The sequence below is a fragment of the Camelus dromedarius genome, chromosome 2, assembly GCF_036321535.1.
Source record: "Camelus dromedarius isolate mCamDro1 chromosome 2, mCamDro1.pat, whole genome shotgun sequence".
NCBI lineage: Eukaryota > Metazoa > Chordata > Mammalia > Artiodactyla > Camelidae > Camelus > Camelus dromedarius.
This window is the reverse complement of record NC_087437.1, coordinates 23,927,261-23,953,613: the sequence shown is the minus strand read 5'-3', so window position 1 is coordinate 23,953,613 and position 26,353 is coordinate 23,927,261. Positions and strand designations below refer to the sequence as shown.

At 36.0% G+C, this 26,353-nt stretch overlaps 1 protein-coding gene across 1 annotated transcript; it reads left to right on the top strand.

The window, feature by feature from the left end:
- Positions 1-458: 458 nt before the first annotated feature.
- PLSCR5 (phospholipid scramblase family member 5) lies at positions 459-26,353 on the top strand. Its single transcript, XM_010980575.3, has 9 exons — positions 459-746; positions 5,562-5,632; positions 10,349-10,509; positions 14,898-14,940; positions 15,998-16,218; positions 19,129-19,290; positions 20,915-21,076; positions 23,732-23,814; positions 23,902-26,353. Exons 2-8 carry the CDS (start codon positions 5,620-5,622, stop codon positions 23,768-23,770), a joined length of 801 nt encoding a protein of 266 aa, XP_010978877.1. The 5' UTR covers positions 459-746; positions 5,562-5,619; the 3' UTR covers positions 23,771-23,814; positions 23,902-26,353.

The following is a 26,353-nucleotide window of genomic DNA, read 5'->3' as shown; positions in this document are numbered from 1 at the left end:
CCTGCATTAGACAAGGAAAAGGATGTGCACTGACACAGGCCTCCCCCTCCCAGCCCCATTCAGGGGCTCTCCGTGGCTTAGGGGACAGTCCCATCCCACTCTTTCTGCCACCATGTTGAAAAACGTGCATTTAAATGCAATAACATTTGGGGGATGATCTAGCCTATAAATAGCACCAGAAGAAAACACTAAACAGGCTCTTTTTTTTTTAAAGCGCCAGTTTCTTTTTATTTATTTATTTATTTTGAGGGGGGTAATTAGGCTTATTTAGTTATTTTTTTCATGGAGGTCCTGAGGATTGAACCAGTCATGCTAAGCACGTGCTCTACCACTGAGCTATACCCTCCCCCATAAACATGCACTCTTCAGCATAAATGAATGTATGCTGTGTAATGTTTAATATATATTTGTTATAATAATTATCTGAATTTCTTGGGAACTTTGCTCTTGACGGGGGGATCCAAGCTTGGGGAAGCTTATTTTTGAGGCTGGAAATGCAAAGGAAGCGTGCTGCAGAAAACAATTGGTGTAGTCTAGCTGGCACCAGGTTGCAGCTGCACTCGCCTGCCTGCCGTGCCTGATATGGCTGCTGTCAATGAAGGCAATTGTATGCAGAGCACTGCTGGGCTGTCAGCTGCGGCTCCCGAAGGGCTGGTTGCAGTATTTTGGTGATGTCTGAAGATGCAGGCAGATGTTGGGAGAACAAAGCAACCACACTGAGTAAGGCACCAGAACCACGGCACAAGGTAAGCATATTTAAAATAAATGATAGAAATAAAGAGATTTTCAAAATGGTAAAGCCGTTCTTGGTGTGGAGCATTGGGATTTCTGAAGCTTTTTAATGTTTTCTTAATTCTCCCTGTCAATCTACTTAGTAGCTCCAATCTCCTCCCTCCCCCTCTCTCTCCTTCTCTCTCTCTCTCTCCTTCCACTCCTCTCTCTCTCAGAGACACACACATACACCCTGAAGAACATCGAAATAAATAATTGTTGATATGTCATATGTCTGTAGCGTACAGTTTTCTGCTTGGAATGCCAGTCTCTTTTTCTAGTAACATGGCCTGGAATAAGCCACAACCTCTCAGAATATTTCCTCTATTTTTAGACTCTTTAAAGGGAAAATGCCGTTATGAACTGCCAAAGTTTGCATTATGTATAGCAGATCAGGCAAACGCCAGAAGACAAAGTACAATAAAGACAGATGACTTCAAAGACCACCATTCAACTTAACTTCATCCTACCTGGAGAAAATGTAGAAGGCTGAAAATTAAAAAAAGAACTTCTACATACAAATTAAACTTTTGCTTCTGCCTTGGGCTTTACAATCTACTGATTACGGAATACCTTTTGTCCCGTGGAGTCTGTGCACAGGACTCTAAATTAGGAGTCTTTTTTGTGTCATATCTCAGTGAGTGGGGACCCCTCAAGATATATTTGCTCCAGAACCAGCTTTTTTCAGTTTCACAGATTCTTCTCTGTATCTAGAATTCTTTTCTATGTTTTTTTCTAGTCATTTAAATCAATATCTTTTTAAGTAGGCAGAAAGAGAGAGGGTAAGAAATCTCTTATTAATAGTTAAGAAGCATGATCCAATATACTATTCTTTCGTATTTAAGAAAAAATATCTTAATAGTTATTATTTTTCTGTTTTAAAGTAACAGGAAAGGAAACTTAGACATGTAGATGTGGAACAAAGAATTGCTCATTTGAATGATGCATTACTGACTTTGATTAGCTTTCCTTTTCAGAGAGAGGATGAGTTACATCATCTGATTTTCAGAAGGTGGGAACTGACCCTTACTTTTAAAAATACTGAAGGACTCTTGCATCCCTGTGTTGTGATACTCCACTGAAGTCCTCATTCCCCAAGAGAGGAGGCCATAGCATTACATCTCAATAAGCTGTCTACTGATACGCACATAGTAAACAGTTGATAAATGTCTACTGAAGAATGAATGAAGCACTGCACGTAAAGGGTGGGTTTGAATAAGATAGTAAAGAAATACACTTTGACAGGAAGTCTGCAAAGTGTGGATAATGGCTGTTGAAACTGGAGTTGCCCGTTCCCAGGGAAGAAACATCCAAGTTTGCATTAAGGAGTTGGATATTTTACATTTAGCAATGTAGTTGCAAATCAAATAACTCTGGAAAAGATTTATTTAATCATGATAGTCTCCCCCTATTTGCTTTATTTCATTTGTTTATTTACACCCTGCTCTGTTCCACAGTAAATTTCAGTATGGGAATTTATAAACCCAGGGATAAGATTTATGCATAGAAATGCACACCTTAAGTGCTGCAAGACTGTTAAAAGCGGATTCACATTTTAGCAGATCATACGGTGAGCCTCACTGAATGAAAGAAGTTATTTTTACCACTAAATTGTAGTCCATTTACATACGATTCCCCACCTGTAGTGGTTACTTTTATGACCAGCTATTCATAAATTTGCTGTTAATTATTCTTGTATGATATGGCATGATAGAAACAGCTGAAAACATAAATACACACAATGGTGTTTACATTTCTCAGATTATAATGTCATTAAGACCTCTAGATGCTGCCTTCTCATAAATTAATATTAAGTCCCCTAGTTAATTCCCCACTATGCTGACCAAGCTACTGTTGGACAGGATATGTGGAAATGGGACCCCTTATCCCTTACTGCTGGGAATGTGAATTGGCACAAGCACATTGGAGATCAACTTGGTGATACCAAGATAAAGACCTCCCTATCCCATTAGCCAGCATTTTTACTCCTGGATATATACCTTCAAAAGGACTGTTACACCTGTGCATACGAACCATTGTCTTCCACAATGGAAACACCAAATGTCCATTAAAATGGCAATGGGCAAAAATTGTATTCAATATACTCATAAAATGTAATCACATACAGTGGCTGAAAACAATGTAATTTTATACATTATTGTCAATTTAAAAAAACCACAATATTAAATGCGTAAAACATGTTTTAGAATTATACTTAAAATAACATTTATATAAATCAAGAAAAACAAGTAATTCTCTCATATTCCATATATATGTATACTTAGTTATATATGTCCATATGTATATATTTATGCATGTATGCATATAATTTCTAGGGACACATTTTTTTACCTTTGTTTTTGTTTTTGTTTTGGTGGGGGGAGGTAATCAGGTTTGTTTATTTATTTATTTATTTTTAATGCAGGTGCTGGGGATTGAACCCAGGACCTCGTGCATACTAAGCACGTGCTCTGCCACTGAGCTATACCCTTCCCCTCCAGGGACACATATTTTCATAGTAAAACCAGAGGCAGAATAACCATTAAGCTAATGAAATATTCCTAAAGCCAGTACTCCCAGTCCTGGTCCTTGGTCCTGTCCCAGATCTGTAGGCTTACATCTTAATCCATTCTGCATTCTCTCCCCAAAGGATGTCATCCAGAGCACATTGCTGACTTTGTTCTGTTTTGGCTTATAACAGGTGGCATTTCTTTTCTCTCACTATCTAGGTTTAAATAAATTGACAGTCTCTCCCTTTGTACTGAGTAAGACAATTTTAGTGAGCCCTTTCAGCCATGAAAATTTAAGTCTAGTATCTAACAGCTAAAGAATTAAATGATAGGGAAGTTCTGAACAATGATGTAACATTGAATGGACAAATCTTCTGAAATAGCTGTGATACATCCTGTGCAAAGGCCACGGGCAGGGCATGATTGCACCAGATTATGATGCAATGTGTTTCCATTTCCTTTTGGCTGAAACTGAAGATAGGGGATACAGAAATTCTTCTTTCAAGGTGGAAGGAGGGGAGAACAAGGACAAGCAAGGCAGGGCATCCTAAGAAGATGAGCACACCCAAGCAGCAGAGCAGCAGGGCACAAGATTAGGAGAGAGAAGCTAGTGGGGAGTTTTGCTGGGAAGGGGCAGACCACTGATTCGAGGTTTTCTGATACTCACTTTCACATCTCATCTTTTGTACTGCAATCCCCACCGCTATCCTCAAGTCTTGGCTTATGTCTGCTGGACAGGCCTACCTTGTACTGTTTAATTTCATGGGATTCAGGGAGCAGAATAAAACACTGATGACAAAATAAATCTGATGCTGCTTGAAAAAGCCAAGGGCTTCATAGCACAGATACAAGAGGACAGTGTGACCATTTTGAGGATTGATAGTGGTCCTGGTGCTCCTCCAGAGGTGGCAAGTGTTAGGAGCAATGGAGTGAGGGCACCTGGAAGGCAGGACCGGAGGTGAGGCTAGCTTGTGGAGGGTGGGAGTCCTTGGTAATAGGCCACTTGAAACGTACCAGAGGTCCCTTAAGGAAGGTTTGTGAGCTTCTCCTTCATGCTTAATTCATTTAGATGTTTATATTTTGTTTCATAATTGGTGCTCTGTTGAAAAATCAAAATTAACTGGTCCATTAGGACCATAACTTAAAATACCATGGTTGATAGTGCTAATAACAACTTAGGTTCTTTGGATCAAAGGTTTTCCAAATGCCCATGACCAACATTAAGAAGTCTGTGAAACACAGAATTTAGATATAAACTACAAATATATTTAAACACCTTTTCTGCAAAATGGTAACAAATAACGGCAGCCCTTTTCAACCTTGAACGTTTCAAAACAACAACAAAAAGAAACATCTCTTTGCCAAATCAGAAGAACCCAAATTTTTGGCTGTCTACAACCTGTGAGCTGGCTTTACAATCTTTCATCATTATCCATGCCTCTTCACACCACTTAACTATTTTTGAAAGTAGACAGTGTTGCTGATAACCCAGTATATCCTTCAGGTTCAACTTTTGCAAATCATGCCACCCAGGGCAATTGACTTTGTGAGCAAAATCTCCACGGTCACTTGGTTAGCTGCATTTAGAAATATGCAGGTTACAGTGGTTTGGTTTGGTTTCTTTTTCCTCCTCAGTACACAATACAGTTAATTATTACCTGTATATTTTGTTTAAATTTGGGAGGTTATTGGAGGTTTGTATTTTCAAATGCTTCTGACTCATTAAATTCAACTAAAAATGAAAATAAAGATGTATTTGTTTGTAAATAGTGGGGAAAACATCCTCTTCTTGTTTGTTATCGGGAGAGAGAGTAGGGAGAAATCTTGAGAAAAAATAAGAATATGGATGTTCAAACATTTTCAAAATACAGAAAAACTTATTTAGAACTATCAGAAGCTTACATGTGATAGAATGTTTTGTCACAGACTCTGGTACAAGAGAGATCGAGAAATTAGAAAAAATAATAGAGTATTTCAGATATAGTCATGAATGAAAAAATATGTATTCCAAGTGATAATTTTTTAAACTTAAGTGGAAATAAGAGCCATAAAAATGAGTGTTGTATATTTTTCTTCCTGGTTGTTATTATTTTGAAATTCTTTCAGCCACCAAGTGGTATTAGGGTTTCTGAGTAGTGTTTACTTTTGATGATAGCTTCGTCTCCCCCTGTTGTTCAAAATGATGAAATACAGCCCTCTGGAAACAGCAAAGCACTCCCTTCCTCTAGACAGACACCTTCTGAAGTTTCCTGCATGCTGTATTTTCTCCCCTTGGTTCAGGAAGAAAAGCTTCTTCTTTTAACCCGACTGCCTTTGAAGAAGGGACTCAGACATCTTCATGGCCTCTAAAGGTAAGAGTGGATATAGGCAGCTAAAAAAATTTTGCTTTTATTATGGCTAAAAATACACAGTTGTAAGGATGTTCTAATCAGTGAGACTGATACTTTAGAACCTGTCACTTAGTGCTTTTGAACACTGGAATTTTTGAATTTTAACTCCAAGGAGCATGTTGTGTTAAATTTTAAAGAAAACCACTCTAGCTGATAGAATGTAAAAGTGAAGACTTGAAACAGTGAAGAAACGAAACAATGTTTTCGTTACCATAAATATACACCTAGTGACTTAATAAGAAAAGCAGCATAGCAAAATTGAGAGTAGAAATATTTAATGTCAAACACAAAGACAAGTTGATATTTCAAGTTTAAAGGCATTTGAAGAAAACTTTTCACATGTAAGTTAAAATGTGTAAAAGTATAGCTCAGTATTCTTAAATTTCCCATTTGTTGTTTAAAATATGTGATACAGCCATTTATCATAGAGAATTCAACATTGTTATGGAGAAATTCTAGTAAATGTAACGGACTAGAAGTAAACACATCTGAACTAGCAAAAAATCTTTCAAAATTTCTTTGATGGTAAATTATATATAAAAAGCAAACAGAAACTAATTTAAGTGAGCAGATTAATTAAAGACTTTGCGAGGAGGAACTGGTAGGTTTTCCTCAAATGCCTAAAACTATGTAAATATCATCAGTGTTACTTTAAAGAACTTCTCAAAAGACTAGGGATGTGCTTGTTTTAAGATAATGGGTTGCAATCTCACTAAAAACACTTGTGAAATTATATAAAAATGAAATTATAATGTGTTTTCATTCCATTATCAGAAGAAACCATTAAACTCTAGGCTATAATGAAAAGTTTTAATGTGGAGAATTATGATTAGTATAATTGGTGGAAACCTTTTAACCTAATTGCAAATAGGATAATAGAGCCCACTGATTTAAAATATCCTGAATTAACTTAATGATGCATTCAAAGAAATGTGTATACTTATTTGTTTCCTTTATCAAACTCTGTTTTTTGGATGCTATTCAATTTGGAACAAAGGAAGCAATCTTTTCATTTTTTGTCAACATTTAATGTACCCCAGTCCCTGAGTATCATTGGGAGAGTGCAAACAAATTGTAAAATATAGACATGAAACATCAGAATCATGAATTTTAATATATACGTGCTTCATTTCTCTGTCTGAAGACAGACAAACAAAATCTTGACAAGTCCTTTCTTTCATTTAAGATTGACACTAAGACTCAGTCCAAAACACTTCATCGCTTTCTAAAAGCCACAGCAACAACTGTGGCCTGTGAGGTAAAGAGTTGCAGAGTACGTGAAATATTTATAAGCTGGTTATACATTTTTAAAAAAGTAGATAGAAATTCAAAGGAGTTCCTTCTTCATCTGGTGGTCTGAGTCTTTGAAGAAACTTGTGACTAGAAAGCAATATTATGATCAAAATACGATTAATCTTCCAAAAAAGCTACGATGCTCAGTAATCACAAGGACTCAAGACAAAACTTAGAGGTAAAACTTCAGGTGGAAAACTAACACTCTTTCTGCAACCCACTCAAAATACTTAACAGATGAAGTGGGTAAAACATTTGTTAGAGACCCTTTTCTAAAAAAAAAAAAAAAGTAAAAAAAATGAAGTTTTCTTTGGAATTAGACATCCGGTTTGAGGGGCAAGTCAGGATATCATCATTTCCCGAAAATATTTTTGTGGAGTTTTATTCAAAGATATTTAAAGACATTATTTATAACATCATGATGCTCTCTGACCCATGAGTCTGCACTGGCATTTAGTGTTTTCCCAGGGAATGCAGGCTAACAACATTTTACATTTCGTAGGCAGTTCAGTAAGCATCACTACATCAGCCAGGAGACTGGAGGCCATTAGAACAGAAGTATTTGTGTGGTCTGGAAGTCCCCTGGTTTAGTATAAATAAACATAAATTGAAGAATGGGTTGGTCTCTTAAGTTTGAGAAAAACAAGAGTTTCCAGGATGATCTAAACTGAACAGGAGCTTCAGTTTAGAGCTTCAAAGGCAGTGCTGCTCCGATGTAAGCTGAAACCCCAGAAGAGAAATGATCTCAGCAGTCTCTGACTGAGCCTCTGCTCCCACTAAAGATAATGGGCATGTTCTGCTCTCGGCCCTGGTGCATTAATGCTTCTGGACCTGCTGCGAAATCTAACAACCTAAAAACCTCGGTCAGGAATATAGAGCCACCCTCCAGAAACTCAACAACCTACCGGATGCATTTTGTCACAGCAAAATAGTTTACAAGATTAAACTGGAGTAGTTTGCTAATCTTTTTAACAATACAATTGACAATGAGAGAGAATCTAATGATCTTCTATCAGCTATTATCAGAAATTAATCCCTACCCATTATTTTTTAATCAAAGGATTACATGTGGACAGTTAAGTGCATAAAAGGCACCAAACTTAAGTTCTATGATTCTTAAAATCAGGATGCACTCATGTAACCACCATGAAGATCAAGACACAGAACATTTCTGGTACCTCACAATGTTCCCTTTTTGATCAATAGCCATGCACCTCCACTCCCAAGATGAACGCCTACTATTTCATCATTATGAACTAGTTTTCCCTAGATCACAATTTGCCTTTGTTTCTCTGAAAGTCAACGACAGCAGTGGTTTTGGCACTAATGCCAAAGAAAGGATGTCTGTTGCCTTGTATTATTTTCCAGTTATTGCCCTAGTGGGCATTAGCTCCTCTCCTAAATCTGACATGGTGATACATAGTCTTCCTCTCAGTTTACCGCTTGGGGTCTCATTCTCAAGAGCAAGAGGAGTTCTAAAGCCTATACCCTTTATGTCTGCCTAGATCTGAGAGAAGCTCAGGATGGGGGCCTTTGGGGAAGCAAACTGTTGTATTATCATCGGTATAGAGCTCTGTGTTAGTGGAGCCAAATGACAAGTTTGTTTCCATGTGGCCCTACCCCTAAAGCATGTCCAAATTCTAAACATCTCAGACCAGTATCATCTTGGGGATCCATCTCCGTCTATTCCTACATCCTTCTGGTTAAATAAGCAAACAGATCATCTGGCAATTAGTGTCCCTCATTAACACCACCCGTACACACGACCTTACTGAGCCTATCATTGCTAGAAATAGTCTATGTCAGTGTCCAAAGGCCCACCCCTTGGATGCCTATGTTTCTTCGCCAGTTGTTTTTTTTAAAGTCCTCTTCACGTGCTTATCCAGGCTATCCTTGAATTCTCTTAATGAAGGGAAACTTATAATTTCCAAAAGAAATTCAGTCCTTTCTTCAAATTTAATTTTAGAGGTTTAAAAGATTCATAAGAATACCACCCACCCCCACCACCCACCTACCCCCCCTCCACACACACATTGTGTGGACTTGGTGACAGTGCTGAAGAGAGACCATTCTAATCTATTGTGAATTATATAGATGTCACTCCAGTTTTAATATACATACAGTGAGTCCCTATCCAAATCTTTGTGCAGCTGTTATAAATTTCTTCCTTATATTAATCCAGAACCAGTTTCCTTGTCCCTCCCATTTTTATGTCTTTAAAATAGTCAAGTTACCTGTCTTCATTACAGTCCCTCTACTATTTGAAAACACCTGTCAGGAACCTTGCTCCACCCCTACACTCAATCTAAAACAGCAAAGTGTAAACCAAATGAATGCACATATATGAACTCTTATAATTTGGCTTAATAAAGATGAGAAGTGAAAACAGTGATAGTCTTTTAAAAATATGCATATTGGTATCTAATGAGGGAGATAGCCAAATAGCAGTCATGTGAAAAAAGAAACAGGAAAAATAATAGTAGAAAAGCCGTAAAGTATATTTTTAACAAAGAAGACTTTCGCATGCACCACACATCAGAGCTTATGCATAATAATAAAGTTGTAATGTTGAATGAGCTACAAAGGATTTCATACTGTCAAAATTTTGAGGGTGCTTCTATACCAAATACTGAGAAATCAAAGTTAAATTAGATATTACACTGCTCTTAAGAAACTAATACATTAGTTATAAGAATCTTATAGTATATATAGAATTAAACCATTAGTTCTCAAAGGATATATCGTCAGACCAGCAGCATTAGTTTACCTGGGAACTTATTAGAAATGCAAATTCTCTAGCCCCACCCCCACCGCAACCACTGAGCCAGCCAGTCTGGAGTGGGCCCAGCCTGTGCGTTTTAACAAGCCCTCTAGGTGGTTCTGGTGCAGGCTAAAGTTAAGAACCACTGAATTAAACATAGCCTTAGCAGCATGATTGATAAAAAGAGAGAAAATCTCCTTGGAAATATAAGGCACCTTCATAATACTTGAGGAAGGGAGGAAAAGCTTGAAAGTCATACTTATGATTCAGAACCGATTTCTAAGGCTCTCCTTTTATGAGTGGAGAATGTCTAGTTTCTTTTACCATCACTTTTCCTTTTGTGGTTTATAATCTTCCAGCTCTTTGAATAGAAGTTTAACTTGCCTTCAAAAAAATGTATCTTTTTAAAATCATGTATTTTGCCCAAGTTACCCAACTTTTTCTCACAACCACCTCTGGTAGTCTTCCACATTCCTCTTCCTTGCTCTGAAGGAAAGGGCACTAAAGGGAAAGGCAGCAGCAGACATCCTACCGTCGGAATTAAGAAGTAACAAAGATTATAAGACAAACTAAATAAAATGGCCTAACTTTAAATATGGGCTGGGATTTTCATTCTGTTGCAGATGCACAGAACCAGAGAAGAGGTCTGCCCAGTTTTCTTCCCGGAGCTCCAGACCCAGACCATGGCGTTCACGTCTCACCGTCCAATTCAGGGAACTTAGTGTGGCAGCCGGGTCTCCCTCCACCAGGCAGTCTCCCTCCTGGTCTGGAATATTTAAGCCAGGTGACTTTCTCTATTTCTATGAACTGTTTCCCCTTAAAATGAATACAACTGTGGTTTCTTGCCTTTTGATCAAGATTGAAGAACTTCAACAAATAACTTACTGAGGTCAGAAAAGCATTATAAATCATGAAATTCTAAAATGTGTATTTTACTTATTTCCATTGATTGAGAAGAAGCTTATGTGTTCCTATATGACCATTTCTATTTGCCTTATTTATTCGACAGAGTGAGGAGACTAAACCTTTTTGATTGAGCTGTTTAGCACATGCATCCCTCTTCTGCTCATTGCTCAAGGTGTCAGCAAATTTATCCTGGAGGAATTGTCTAAAATGTCTAGTCACCTACAGCTATTAAAGAATATTTATTGAGTACCTGCTACAATCAAGGTATATAAATGGCATAAAACCTAGTCCTTCTCACCCAAACATTCTGCAACCTCACAGGCAAAGACAAAAAATGTTGACAAAAAGTGCGAGGCTGGGTATGAGAGCCAGATGAGCACACAGTTTTAATTTGTGCAGGTGTACAGAGTAGAGCAAGGTTGTTAAGGATCAAAGTACTCAGGAGAGACTTCTGCAATGAGTACAGTTCATCATCGTCAGCTGAATCTCAAAATGTGGTTGGAAATCCAAGAGAAAGCCAGTTATCAAGGTAGCATTATTGTCTCCTTATACTGTTGCATCTCCGGGCCAATTTGCTCAGAAGATAGTTATTATTATTAGATCCAGCCACTGTTCGGTTCCTTAGAGGGTAAGCGATGATTCAAGCCTTATAATAAATAATCAAGAAATATCATCATCTGAATTCTAGGGCACATAAAAAGCAACCGATAGTTACGTACATTCTTGTTGCTTTTGTATTTATCCTACAAAAGATTAGAAACACACTTACACTAATATTGAGATGTCAGCACATCTGCTGCAATTTTCAGCTTGTTTGGCATTCTTTCAAACTATAAAGTCTATCTCCTTTATCAAAATCAAATCTCTGTGTTAATTCCCTGAAGGTACAAGAGATTTTGGTTATGCCTGATAGGGTTTAAGCTGCATGCAGCATATGTTCCTGGGAAAATGTTTATAATTGCAGATGCCGTCTCCAGAAACCCACTGGCAGACAAATGTACTTTAGAGACTGGAGAGCTCAGGGAGATATGTAAAAGAGCTGGAAAAGCTAACCTACCATCTTCCATCTGCAGAAAGGATCAGCTGTAATAGCTGACTAGAGTTGATTAACTGCTGCAAGCTGTTTGGGACTGTTGTCAGACAAGGTTTTGCCAAGTATAAAAGTGATATACCAGTGCCAGAGGGCTGAGGTTTGATAACCACATATGGTCATCACATATTCTTCTTCCATCCATGAATGATGACACACCAGGAGCCAGATGCTTGACACAAATACATGTTTTTCACATTCGGTAGATAGAGATATGAACCCATTGGCTTCCGTTCTAAAATGAAGTCAATTTTCCAAAAATATACCTTTGGTAATCTTTTTTTTTTTCAGGAAACAAAAATATGCCACAAAATTGGTGACTATTTTACTTCAAAGGGAGACAATTTACAATCTTCATACTAACAGAACACTTACTTGCTTTAAAGTGGTGCATACAGAACAGGATGAATGAGCCTTTTGAAGTTTAATTCTACTTGTTTGTAAGAAACATATATAAAGAATTCTGTGTGCTAACTTTTATCTAAAATCCCACAAGATTAAATAAAATTATGAGCATGTGAAAATAGTATATGCTTCAATATACAAACACAAAATTATTCAATAAATATCCTTCTAAATTAAAAAAACAATGTAAAATTTTTTTGAATTATTCTCTTTTAATCAAGACTATCCAATGACTATTGAAAATTGTGTTCCCATTAACAATTTGAAAATAAACCCCTAGGTGAGGGGAGGGAGGTGTTTGTGTATACATATATATACATACACATATGTATATGTGTATACATATATGTTGTTCATGTAGGTTAAGCCTAAGAATAAAACCAATACATTCTCTTTCCAGATTGGATTAACATATTCATAATAGTCAATAACATTTTATCTCATAAGCATCAAAGGATAACGATTATAACTTAGTCACCTATAGGGGAGAGTTTTGAGTTAAAATCTACAAAGACACATGTAAAGACCTCATTTATTTTTAAGTACTTATATTAAATGGAATCACTGACACTTGTAAACCTGATAAATTATATATAAGAATTGATTCTTGGCTACATATTCAAGGCTGTCATTAGGTGTCCATTCTACAGCTTTCGTACTTGAGGAGGGCTTCAGTTGCCCTAATGCTCAAATACATGATGCAGTCTATTTAAAGTTTCCAAAAATTCCTAGTCCATCAATTAATAGCAAAAGATGAAAAGGGCTCTTTTGGACCATGGTTTAGAAGTGACCCAGGGGGACTCAAAGGAAATTACAAAAATAACCAAAAACAAGACCCTCAAATCCAGGAGGTTTTCCCACACAGAGAGAGCAAATCAAATGTTATTACAGAGGATGGGTGAGTTTGAGAGTAAATAGGGAGGCAAGGTACTCAAAGTCCCATAGCATCACTTAAGAATTGTTTCTCCCAGGTCCTAAGGTTACTTTAGTGATGCTGGTACAGCAGAGCAGAAAGCATGTCAAAGTCGGTGGCATCCCTGCCTGGGTCAAATCCCAGCCTAACCATTTACAGGCTCTGTGATCTTAAGCAAACTTCTTTCTCTCTCTGGGATTGTCTCCTCACACACTAAATGTAATGATACCTAACTCTCTGAGTGTGTGTGAGGATTAAATCAGACACCGTCAAAATACCTAGCACAGTGACTACCTCAGTAAACAGCCTCTATTGTTAGATATTAGAAAGGTACAATTTCTCTTTTCAACTAATAGTCTCTAAATTTCAAGATGGAATCTTGATCCATGATACAAATATTCAAAGTTCCTCAACTGAAACCTGAGTTTCGCCCCCATATTTCTTCTCCATCCCTAAGTTACTCCCACATGGATCCATGGCTAAAAATCGTGGAAGTCCTTATTGAAGCTTACTACTCCTCTTTTCTCTTGACTCTCCCTTTTCCTCAAAAGAGGAGAACAGAGCTAACAACACTACACTACAAAAGACCAATTCTAACTTTTTTTAAAAAGCCTTTGTCATGGTTGTTAAAATATGTTTTAGAATATCTTAAATCGTAAATTACTTTTGAAAAAAAAATTTTTTTGTGAATCTTAAAAAGGAGGCTACATGCACAGTTTTATCAATAATGACTTATATAGAAGAAATGATACCATGAAGAAATAATATAAATGAAGGAAATAAGGTAACCATATTTTCAGGGTTTGTGATGCTTAACCAATACCAAATATTGGTAATGACTACTTCCCTTTACCAGTTACCAGTGAATTTATTATTTGTGAAGGGAGAATAAAGTGAAGAAAATTTTAAGGCAAAACAGAAAATGAAGCATTAAAAAAGACAATAATCAGCACTGTGTTCAGTGTTCATGATTTCATCTTAGTGAATCTTTAAGAACTAAATATCAAAACTAAAATCTACACAAACAAAATTCATTCTAAGAACATATTTTAAATAGTCCCTTTAAAAGACAATTTGTATTCTATACTTTTTTAATATAGTCATTTCTCAACTGTCTGTGGATACTTTATCTCTGTAAATTGATTTTATTTCTAATTACACAGGTAAATTTTAATACATCATGCATTTAGTGGCTTAACTCTTATTCTGCTTAAACTGGAATTTTGTTGGCATGAGCAGGGTTTCTGGGGGGTTTTGTTGTTGTTTTTTGTTTTGTTTGTTTTTTGCAGTCCAAAGGAAGGTGTGAAGGAGAAAAATTTAAAGTCTAGCCTTTTTCAGATTTAACAAAGACAGCTCATCACCGTGAGCAGCGAGTTACTGCGTGACATAGTGAAAGCGGAGCTAGGTAGGGCTGAGAGAAGCTAGGCATCAGATCATTGTTGTCTTTTGTTGTTACTGTTTCATTTCTTAAAAAGAGAGAGAGAGATCTAAAACCTTACAGGCATTCTTATTCAGAGATTGTTTTAAAATATCTGCAAAGATATTGTTTCCAAGAGCTGCTCTTTTATCGCATTACAACAGAAAAAACACAGAGCTAACCACAGTTTCTGTTCTTATTCTGGGCAATTCTGTCTTGAAATTTTCAGGGTTCTTGTACTTTTTAAAAATTTTTACTTGAATAAAAATCATATTATCTTCTTTTTCATTATAAAATGTGAGCAGTTTTCAATCATTCTTTAATAGAGAACATGGAAATCACCTAACTTCATGTAGTCTAGTAAACAGGTTAATAGCTGCAAAGGTTTTCAAAGAACTGTGATGTAACACCTTTTATTTCCTTTATGTCATCCTTTAACAGTTAGACCTGATAATTATACACCAGCAGGTGGAACTTCTTGGAAGTAAGTATATTATATTTTGTAATTATTAAAACTGTCAAAAACATTTTAAGTTGCAGAAGTTTCTCTACATCTAAATATTTTATAAACAATAAAGTTAAATGTTTAGGCTAGAATTGGATCAAAAAGAGGTCTCTTTTTTAAAATAAATATTGAATTATATATTTCAATATATACTTCAATATATTTAGTCTGATATAGATAAATCTAAAAGCATTAAACTTTCTAAGTCTTTGATGATATTGTCACTAGGAATCTAACATTATTTTTCAGTTTTAAGGTAATAAAAGATATTTGATCATTTCCATGGCTGCTAATAATTTAAATTTTCTTAATAATTTCAGACATAGAAGTCAAGGTTGAGACTAGCAAAAACTCATCAAAACAATTTACTGTTTTATCATATTGTCAGTGACTCATTAAATAGGCAAATCATTTAACAATACACACATTTACAATGATGACTAACTGAATTCAAATTATTCAAGAGTTTTTTATCCTTAATATTTTATGTTATTCCTAAGATATATCAAAATTGTAATAAATAGATAGCATGCATCTGTAAATATAGTACCAAATAGAGATTTTAGACAAAATCATTACTCTATGAGTTGTCCCAGTAAATTCCATAGATATGGCTATATTGATAGATTTAATAATCAATAATATACTAAACCTATAATGTTAATTAAATATATAAGTGATATACATGATAGAACTATTATTTGAGTGTTAGATTCTAATTTGTAGCATTGCTTCCCTAATTAAAAAGTGTTACCACATGTTTCCAAGTAGGTCATACATCTGGAGTCAAAATTTATTAATTGCATAGCTTTGTTCTCAGAGTTTACCTTGATTTCTATGTCTAAATTCTCAAAATTTAGAGCATGGAAGTAGATTGATGTGAAGAAGATACCAAATACTTAGTAACTGATAAGTCACTCTGTTTTCTTTTAATAACACTGCCCATTTTACTCGTATAAAGATTTGATACTAAGCAGAAGTATTATTTTGATAATTGGTGGTTTTTAATTTTTTTTTTCTTGTTTTCCTCCATTAGTGATACTTGGCACTGAGACCTGCAACAAATACGAGATTAAAAACAGCTTAGGACAAAGAATTTACTTTGCAGTGGAGGAAAGCATCTGCTTCAACCGTGCTTTCTGCTCTACGCTGCGCTCTTGCACACTGAAGATCACCGACAACTCAGGCCGAGAGGTCATCACAGTCAACAGGCCCTTGAGGTGTAACAGCTGCTGGTGCCCTTGCTACCTACAAGAGGTTAGTCATCGGCTCTGGGCATGCTTTTATTTCTACACGTTTGGAAAGTTCAGCAATTCTTTAATAAATGGCATTCATCTGGAGATATGGAGCAATTAACCTTTCAACTGGTTGAATTAATACATTGCTCCTTTAGGATCAGAACAGTTTAAGGAGTTGGTGATTCACTAAAATTTTTTCCTTTCCAACCAAAGACTAGAGTGGCTTCCGTGATGTTAATTGGTGAAGACAGCTCATGCCCTGTGTAAACAAGACACATCCTCCTGAATTTCTATTCTAGCCACATAATTGTATCTCTGAGTTCTACCACTAAGCAAATCTACCCTTTGTCTTCTCTTACTGAGGCAAAGTTCAGGAAGTGCTGAGTGATACTAAACTCTTCTAAGATATTCTCTGGATTGGATATTATTTTTGATAACAGAATCTCACATTCCCTTCACCATTTACGATAAACTTCAAGGCTTAGCAAAGACTATGTTATTGTTCTGGAGAGAATCATTTAATTATTTTATTTTAATATATAATGGATTTTCATCACTGTTTAATATGATAACTTTCATTGACAAAATGCAGTTAAGTTGATATGGGGCGTTTACTTTGATGTCACTGATATCATGGCACCTCTATGAGTTAGAACAGGTTTTACTGTTCGCATTTTTCAGCTGAGGAAACTGGGGCTTAGAGAGCAGTGGTGACTTACCTATGATCACACATCTAGGAATGATCATACATGGGACTTGATCCAGGCGTCCTTATTCAAGCCCAAGTTTCTCTGTTGAGGACTTATGTATAAATATTCTACTTAGCACAATGGGAAATAAATATTAATATGGAAGGAGATTAATTAGGGAAGTTGCTAACAGTATATACTGAAGCTAGTTTTTCAACTATTTATAGGCACTTCCCTGGCTAAGTGACAGGATGGCTAAGGTACTCACACATGGAGCCCAAGAATTTTCTTCCTCCTCCTGAGGATACCCAAGATCTAATATGCCTCAAGAGACTATAATCAGTATAGTCCAGAATATATGCCCCTTTGAAAATTTCTGATAATTGACGTTTTATTTCAAGGTAGCCCAGTGTCATATAAATTAAATATAAGAGGTATCCTAACACTGACTAGTATTTTTTAATTTGGTCAAAATCAAATCAATTACCTTAAAAGTGATCCCAGAACAAATCCATATAATTCTAAGCAGTCTGGTTGAAACCACCTTTGTCTATCCAAGGATACTACGGACATGCACATAAGACTATGAACTTTAATAAATAAGAAAAGACTACAGGAGATCAGATGATGGAGAACTGGTTTGATTTAAAAGCAAACATTTTTTATTATTTTCACCCACCTCTAGGTTATTTTATAAAGTATTTGATTTGGCTACACAAATATTTTGACATACAATATGATGGACAATAAAGGAATTGGGGATGCTTAACATCCTAAATTATCTGAGAAGTGCAAATCAAAACTATAATGAGATAACACCTCACACTGGTCAGAATGGCCATCATTAAAAAGTTCACAAACAATGAATGCTGGAGAGGGTATGGAGAAAGGGGAACCCTCCTATACTGATGGTGGAAATGTAGTTTAGTGCAGTCACTGTGGAAAACAATACGGAGATTTCTTAAAAAACTAAAAATAGAGTTACTTTATGATACAGAAATCCCACTCCTGGGCATATATTCAGAGAAAACTCCAATTCAGAAAGATATATGCACCCCAATGTTCATAGCAGCACTATTTACAATAGCTAAGATATGGAAGAAAACTAGATGTCCATTGACAGATGATTGGATAAAGAAGTAGTGGTATATTTATATATATATAAAATGAAATACTACTCAGCCATAAAAAGAGTGAAATAATGCCATTTGCAGCAACATGGATGGACCTAGCAATTATCATACTAAGTGAAGTAAGTTAGAAGGAGAAAGACACATGTATTATATGATACTACTTACTGGGGAATCTAAAAAAATGATACAAATGAACTTATTTACAAAACAGAAACAGACTCACAGAAGTAGAAAACAAAATTATGGTTACCAAAGGGTAAAGAGGTGGGGAGGGATAAATTAGGAGTTTTGGATTAGCAGATACAAACTACTATATATAAAATAGATAAACAACAAGTTCCTACTGTATAGCACAGGGAACTATGTTCAATATCCTAAAATAACCTATAATGAAAAAGTATATATGTATATCAGAACCAATATGCTGTACACCAGAAGCTAACACAACATTGTAAATCAACCGTACTTCAAATAAAAAAAAAAGAAATTAGGGGAATGAAGGGTAATGGGGCAAAATACTGAACTCAGGCCTGGAAATGCAATTGTTACTCTTTAACACTTTGGACGAAGTGAAACAGAAATCAAATTGGTGTGTAATGACTGTAACTCTGCAAGAAGCATTTGTTTTTTATTGAACACAGAAAGGCTAGAAGTTGACAATCTGAAGAGAAAAAAAATCATGAATGCTTAATAATTGGTAAGTGAGGATTAAAATTAGATATGTGTTTCAACAACAACAGAAAGGGAGTGGATATGAAGTACCTTATAGGAAATAGCTTCAATGCTCAACCAGCTATTGTACTTGGAACAAAAATGGCAAAGCTAGTGTCCCAGCATCAGAAGACAGCTCTGGGATAAGTTCTCCTTAGGAAAGTAAGATCAAAGACGTGGACTTTTAGCACACAATACTGAACTTGTATCGATACAGTGCATATCTTTGTTTCTATAAATCATGAAAAAACCAGAACGTAGAAGCAGATATTTAGTCTATTTTGTAGAGTACAAAAATAATTTCATAATAGTATCCTGTTTAGAATTTGACACTATAGTAAAATTAAAATACAATAACCTTAGAAAATCTTACTTTATTATTATCTCTTCTTACAGTTAGAAATCCAAGCCCCTCCTGGTACTATAGTTGGTTATGTTGCACAGAAGTGGGACCCCTTTCTGCCTAAATTCACAATTCAAAATGCAAACAAAGAAGATATTTTGAAAATTGTTGGTCCTTGTGCGACATGTGGCTGTTTTGGCGATGTGGATTTTGAGGTATGATTGACAAAACAAAGGAAGTTTTCACTTAGGTCCTGATTTTTTGCAACATAATTCAATTTTTTTAAAGTTCAAATCATAATATATGTCTGAAATAAATTTAGAAAATAATATACTTGTGAAATAATGTAGTAAGTCCATATTGTACCTGGCAATAATAACTCATAATTCCAGCAATACTAAGTCCAAAAATTTTTTTAAAACATACCACAAAAATTTGATTGATGTGGCATTACAGTTCTTATGGCATAAAGCAAATACATATAGTTTAGAATCATCTAAATTACATCTTTCCTGTATCCCTGTTGGGAACATATCCCAGTTCTGATATCATGTCAGGAGCACACTACATCAAAATATCACCAATTTAAAATCCATGTTCATAAGATTTGCTAACTTCACTTTGTGAAACAATCTATTCTCGTATAAAACATATTTGTGTAAATTGGATGTTTAAAAACAAAAACTACTTCCAAATTCAATGTGTAAGAATATGAACTATCTTTAAAAACTTTTCCTAGAAATATGTCTTAGACAGAGGAGACAGTCTAATTTCACATGTATATTTCTTCTTCATTTATTCACTCCATTCATTCATGCCTATCCTACCTAGGACCTTCAGTCTGCAGGACTTCAGGGAACACTATTCATCTAGAATACAATGTGCATTTAGCAAATGAGCTGTCCTAACTCCAGCCCACTCGAAAGAGACTTGGCATGGCTTTCCTAAGAATAAAAGATAAAAATATGTCCTGTGATTGAAGAGAACTTGAGTTTTAGTATTCATGGTATAGGGATGTCCTAAATAATTTCTCTATTTTCTATTTTCTACCTCCATACAGAAAGTGAAAGTTTATAATGAATCACTTTCAACCTTTTGAATGGGAAACAGGGCAAGCAAATGAGTAGTTGATAAAGTTTAATTGTAGACTCCTTCTAGCTGAACTAGACTTTTCATGTCAGATTAGTCTGAATTCCCCATGCGATACATTAGCCCAGAGGATTTTTAAGTGAAAAATAGAACTTAGGGTTAGTTATAAAGGAATGACCTAGTAAACGTCTGAGTGTAATAGAAAAATGAGATTAAGCAATGACTGGTGATATTTAAACGTGTTAATAATTATAAACTCAGCAATAAAAATTTATATCTAGAAATTAATTTCTTTTAAAAATTCTTCCTAAAATCTTTCTCAAAAATACTCTTTTTTTCTTTTCTTTCTTTCTTTCTTTTTTTTAAATGAAGAATTCTGGTTTAAAATCTGGACTTCAGGTAAAGGAATTACCAACATGGTTAGACCATATAATTGAGACTATGCACCTGCTGCCATCTTGTGGTAGCTTCGCCTTAATTATTTATTGTTATTAAATTCTCAATCTGCATAAAAAAGAAAAAAAAAAGGAATTATGATGGATTCAAAAAAATGTCAGAAAAGCAAAACTCCTAAAGAGTAAACTGGGAAGTTAAATCTTCACAACTATGCTTATATGAAGGATTGAATAACACCGAATTATCATTTAAAGATGATGAATAAAATAATTCCTATCTCTCATGAAGTAAACATACAAAGTAAAACCTTCAGTTTCACCTTCAAATTAACAACGTCTTATATTCTCTTTAAAGGTGAAAACTATTAACGAAAAGCTTACAATTGGAAAGATTTCAAAGTACTGGTCGGGCTTTGTAAATGACGTTTTCACCAATGCTGACAACTTCGGAATTCACGTTCCTGCAGATCTAGATGTCACAGTCAAAGCATCGATGATTGGTGCCTGTTTTCTCTTTGTAAGTATGGTCTTAAGGAATGTAGGTGGTTTATTTCCTTCCTTTTCAGTTGTTAATTAGCCAATCCCATTTTACACATCGTTTACCCTAAGAGTGAGTTTTATGCACAGAATGCTAGTTTGGGACTACCAATCTTCAGAAGCCAGAATGTAGGAGCCTGCATTTCTTTTGGCAGCCCTCCTCCAGTGGTTCCCCACCCACTCTTTCTCAAGGATTGATACCCCATCCACATCCTAACTCACCATTTCTCAAAACCTGAATTACTCTTCTCTTTCAATTTTTAGACTTTTGGCTTATTTTCACTTCCACTGAAAAAATATGTAAACAGCAAAGCCACATTATTTATCCTGGGTCAAGTTTAGGACTGTTTCATTGCTTACCAATGCATTAGGTGATACTCAGAATGAGAAAAGAGCAGTTTTCTTGTCTTTTCAATATATACATAGATACTTGAGTCCACAGGGATGAGTTAATACGTATTAGTTTCCGTTATTAAAAGATATGTGAACAAAAAATACTGCAAACCATATCAGTAAACGAAGAATGCTGAAGCCATCAAGTCATCAGCGGCTGCCGCCACCCCCCAGTGAAGACAAGCCTGCAGCCCAGACTCTGCAGCCACTCACAATGGTGCACCCTGAGGGGACTCAGAATAAGAAAGGACAGGATACTGGCCCTAGATAGCTAGGTGCTTATCAAAGGAATGAATTCAATGAGCCCAAATGTTTGCTCCCTCCCATACATAGAAAAGCACTAAATTCATTAACTTGAGATGTCTGGTTTTCTTCAGTTAACAAGTAATCTTTTAATGCTCCAACTACCTGGTCTTTGTTGTAAAATTCCTGTGTATCCTAGCTCCTCCCCTACCTCTTTGGAGCAGTTTCTCGGAACAATCATCCCAGCTTAAGTCCTCCCGCCAGATAAAACGTAACTCTCAACTTCCACGCTGTGCATTTATTTCAGTCGACAGATATCATGTCTTTGTCCTTTCTTTCCAACTTACGGTTTCACTAAAAACATTTTCTTCTAGATTGGTTGTAGAAGTCAAATCATACCTGTGCCAAATCTTGGCCTGCTTTTCTCTGTTTCTGACTTTCCCTCTAATATCTCCCTCATTGCTTACCGTTTTCAGTGCTCTCACCAAAATTCACGGAATTTTAAAATAAACCTACATTCCTCCTCTCATATTTTGTTATTCTTCGGGGTTTTAGGATCCTAAATCTTACGGTTATATTCATAAGTGCTGCTGTGGGGGAAAAGAAGTGGCTCTATTCACTATTCTCTTCTAAAGATCCTTGGGAATTATATTAACTAAAAATAATCCCCTAGTGATACCACTGATGAATACTTAGAGTTTAATTAACAATATATTTTGGTACTTTTTTCCCCAGAAGCTTTAGAGAAGTTATTTTAACTTACTGGTTCCCTCTCACTGGTAGAGGTAGAATTAATTTATGTAGAGTGCTAGGTCTTTGTCCTGTCTAAGCAGTCACCCTCCATTCCCATTTTCATCTACAAATCCAACCTGTCCAGGCAATCTTGCCAGCCACCTAATACTTCTTCAATTCCCCATTCTCCTTATGTGCCTGATGGGGCTTTTCACCTGCCACTTCCTGCTCACCTTTTCTATTTTTGGACCATTCTGCATTTCAGCATCAAACATGTAGGCTCTCTCAAATGCAAGCATGCACACACACACAAACATGCCCTTTTCTCAAAACCTTAACTTGGCCTTTCTGGTTAAGCCCCTTACTTAATTTTATATTTTAAAAAATGATCTTTAACCTGCCCTACTGACCTATTGTATGTAATACGCTGATGGCAAAAATGGACACTGTCAACAATTTCCTATGACTATCAATTGAAGAAGCCCTGATGTAGATAACATCCCAATCATCCAAAAAGGTAACTTTTTAACTCCAGTGTCTGAGGGAGAAACACACTCACTGAGACTATCAGACGGCTCCTATCCTTTTTTTCCCTCCCTGTTTACCATATTATTATAAAATATTTGCACTTTTCTTTGCCAATATAGCTTTTAGGACAATTTCTCACCAAGAATCATGTTTTCATTTTTAAATGCTGTCTCCATTTTATTACCGTGTGGTGAGAGATCTTCAGAAAGCCACTGGCATGAGGATATTCCCTGAACTAAATCACAAAATTCACAAGTATAACAAAATTTTTGGTCTCTTCTTGTCTGAGTTCACCATTGAACAACGCACAGCTCTGACCCCTCCCCCACAAGTTCCCTCTGGTAGAGTTTTCAGTACCTCCTCAGATGACTGCCTGGTTACTGACCACAAAGTCCAAAACGATACGTCTAACTCTTGCTCAAAGGTCAGTGTCTATTACAACTTCCCACGCTGACCCAGACTACTCCGTAATTGAATTCTAAAACATCTTGATCACCCCATATTTTGACTGATACCATGCTGATTCAGATGAGGCTTCCGAGTTACTTGCACTCTGAAAATTAGACATGTGTCATGAAGCTCGAACTTTATGATTTTTCTCCTACTGATAAATCACATGTTCCTGGAGCACCACTGGGAAACAAAATTGCCTTATGTAATCAAAGCTTACATGTGAGACTCTTGATGTTAATTGTTGCCTCTTTGTAAATTCACTCATATCCCACTTATTTATTTGTAGGATTTTATGTTCTTTGAACATTCACTGGCTGGATTATAACAAGCAAGATGACAAAAACAATAAAATATGCAGAACATATTTCAGTAAGTAAAAGACAAGTTTAAATGATCTCTTTCCCTTTGAAGATGTCCATATTTGACGCTGTCTAATTCTTTTTCATTTTCTTCTAGAAATCCCTTGGGCTCTGGATTTCATTTCTGAATGGTCTGAGTATTAGATTTTTTTTTTGGTAACAAAATGTTAATTATTATATTTATTAAAGCATAATGTAATGAAGCAATTATCTGGTTGTGAATGCATGATAGTTAAAGACGCAATGACTGGCCCCAGCACAGTGTTGCTTTGAGAGATGAGCATTCTTTCTTTTTATCCTTTGAAGTTATTGCATGGTAAGCATGAAAGATGAGAGCTAAGGCTTGCAGCATCATTGATGAAAATTCAATGTTTAGAAAGCACTTTGAAGTTTTTCTGGTACTAGGGCTGCTTGCTGATCAAAAGGACTGGACTTCTAAAGTATTTTTTTCATAGTCTTTTTTACTGTTTATTAATCTTATTACAGTGAGACGTTTTTACGTTATACTGGAAAAGTTAAAAGTTGGGTAAATAATATGTTTAAAAATGAGACGCAAGATAGACGAAATCAATTTGTTCTAGTGGCAAAAGGCATGCTTACCTTCTATAAGGAAGCTAATATTTACAAATCAAAGCATGCTTTAAATGCATACCTGTGCTAGAGATTTAAATAAGCATATTAATAGACTTCTAAGTTGGTAAAAGCAGTGGATAGAGTAGAAACTTTATCTATTTGCAGAAAAAGTTCATTCCAAAAAGGATCTAAGGCTCTGAAAAAATGGACAACTCCCAGGACTTAAAAACAAGCAAACAAAAACAAACAAACCTTAATACATGAGGCAAATGCAGAAGTCAGGAAACTGCCAATTCACTTAATTAATGCCTTCCATCCTAATGTTTTCAGAGTCGTCCAGATTATTACATCTAGTTATCCGCACATTCCCCACGTCCATAAAAGAGGAAAATTTCTTTTTGTGAATAACAATAATCCCTCTCCTCTTTTCAAAATGAGGAAACAAATTTGTTTTAAGCAAAGCACCATGTAGGCTCTACTTTAGAATTACACAAATACTACCCAAATCTCCATCCACAAATAAGGTGTTTAAAGAATCTCCAGATAATCGCCCACTTAGTAAAGGGAATGTGTTCCAAGCCTCTGTCACTTAGTTCTTTGGAATTAGGAATTTATCATCTGGAAATAATCTTGTATGTGGTAGTTAAGTTCCTCAGATAGCCCACATCAGTTTGGTTCTGGGTTCTGGATTAAGGGTTTTGACTGGGTAAGATGAAGGGAAAAGAATCTTTCCTCTATTTTCTGGTTCAGTTTCCTTTAGCATTCTTCATCCTTACTTGACACCTTTCTGAATGCCTTTCTGGAAGGGAACAGAAGTCCTATGTGCTGTGATAGACGTCACCCTGAGCCTGGCTCTGCCGTGTGCTAGCCGTGCATCCATAAACCGAGCATGGAGTCTTTCTGAACCTCCTCAGGCTTCCAGTATGTTACCTTGCAGAGCTTTGTGATGCTTTAGGGGAGTGAAGCTTTTCCTCTATTTCCTCTTTATCTTACTTTATCTTACTAACGTGTGTGTGATTTATGGTCATTTACAACCAGCTAAAGGAAATGGCAGTTTTTAAGCTGATGCTTATTAACCAATAAAATGGGGAGAATAGCTAACATTTTCTGCAGGCTTATTACAAGCTAGACATTAGGCTTGCTATGAATTCTTGGTGGGAGAGCAAAATGAAATGAAAATAAAGAAGAATCAGGCAATATGTTGAAGACTGCCTGGCAACCCATCCTTCCCCCTCCCCACCCTGTACTCCACGTCCCAAATTTTCTCCCTAAAGATGATCCTGCTTTCATAGCTTCTTCTTGTCCTTTACTTTAATTTCTAAAACGAAAGATTTTTTTGTAATTGCTGTCACAGCAGCAGCAGTTGAAACTTTCACAGTGGGGTAAAGATGAGAGAAAGAAAACACCATTTGTAAATACAGTCTTCTAATGACAAACTTTTGGATTTAGGAAACAAAATTCAAATACCCTAAAACAAAAGAAAAGAGCTACTTGATACCTACATCTCATGGAGACTTCCCAAGTATGAAAATCCTTCTGAGAACATGGCATTCATTTTAAAGTTGGCTGTATTAACTAAAGACCTGCTATGGTATTTGCTCCTGCATTGGCACATACGACAAATTAGAACCCATCCTTTCTCCCCTTCTTCATGAAAGGTGAAACTTATCTTTAAATGTCTTCCATGCACCACCTTTACTACCAAACATGAGCCCATGAAAGACTAGCAAGACTCTTGCTACTCAGTGAACATTTTAATGAAAAGAATGCAGGTCTAGAATGAGATGGGTCCTCTACGCATCAATCACTGCCTTTCCTTGGCCCACTGTGTTCTCAGAACAGAGGTTCCAACTCTGTTTCCTCTGAAATATATTGGCAAAGTCTTGACAAGATGCAAATGCCTTTCTTTCTTTCTTTCTTTCTTTCTTTCTTTCTTTCTTTCTTTCTTTCTTTCTTTCTTTCTTTCTTTCTTTCTT

Bases quoted from the DNA above. Each gene is read 5' to 3' on its own strand.
- PLSCR5 (XM_010980575.3), top strand. The intron at 10,510-14,897 runs GTGACTTTCTCT...ATCCTTTAACAG, and splicing joins GTCTGGAATATTTAAGCCAG to TTAGACCTGATAATTATACA. The intron at 14,941-15,997 runs GTAAGTATATTA...TTCCTCCATTAG, and splicing joins GCAGGTGGAACTTCTTGGAA to TGATACTTGGCACTGAGACC.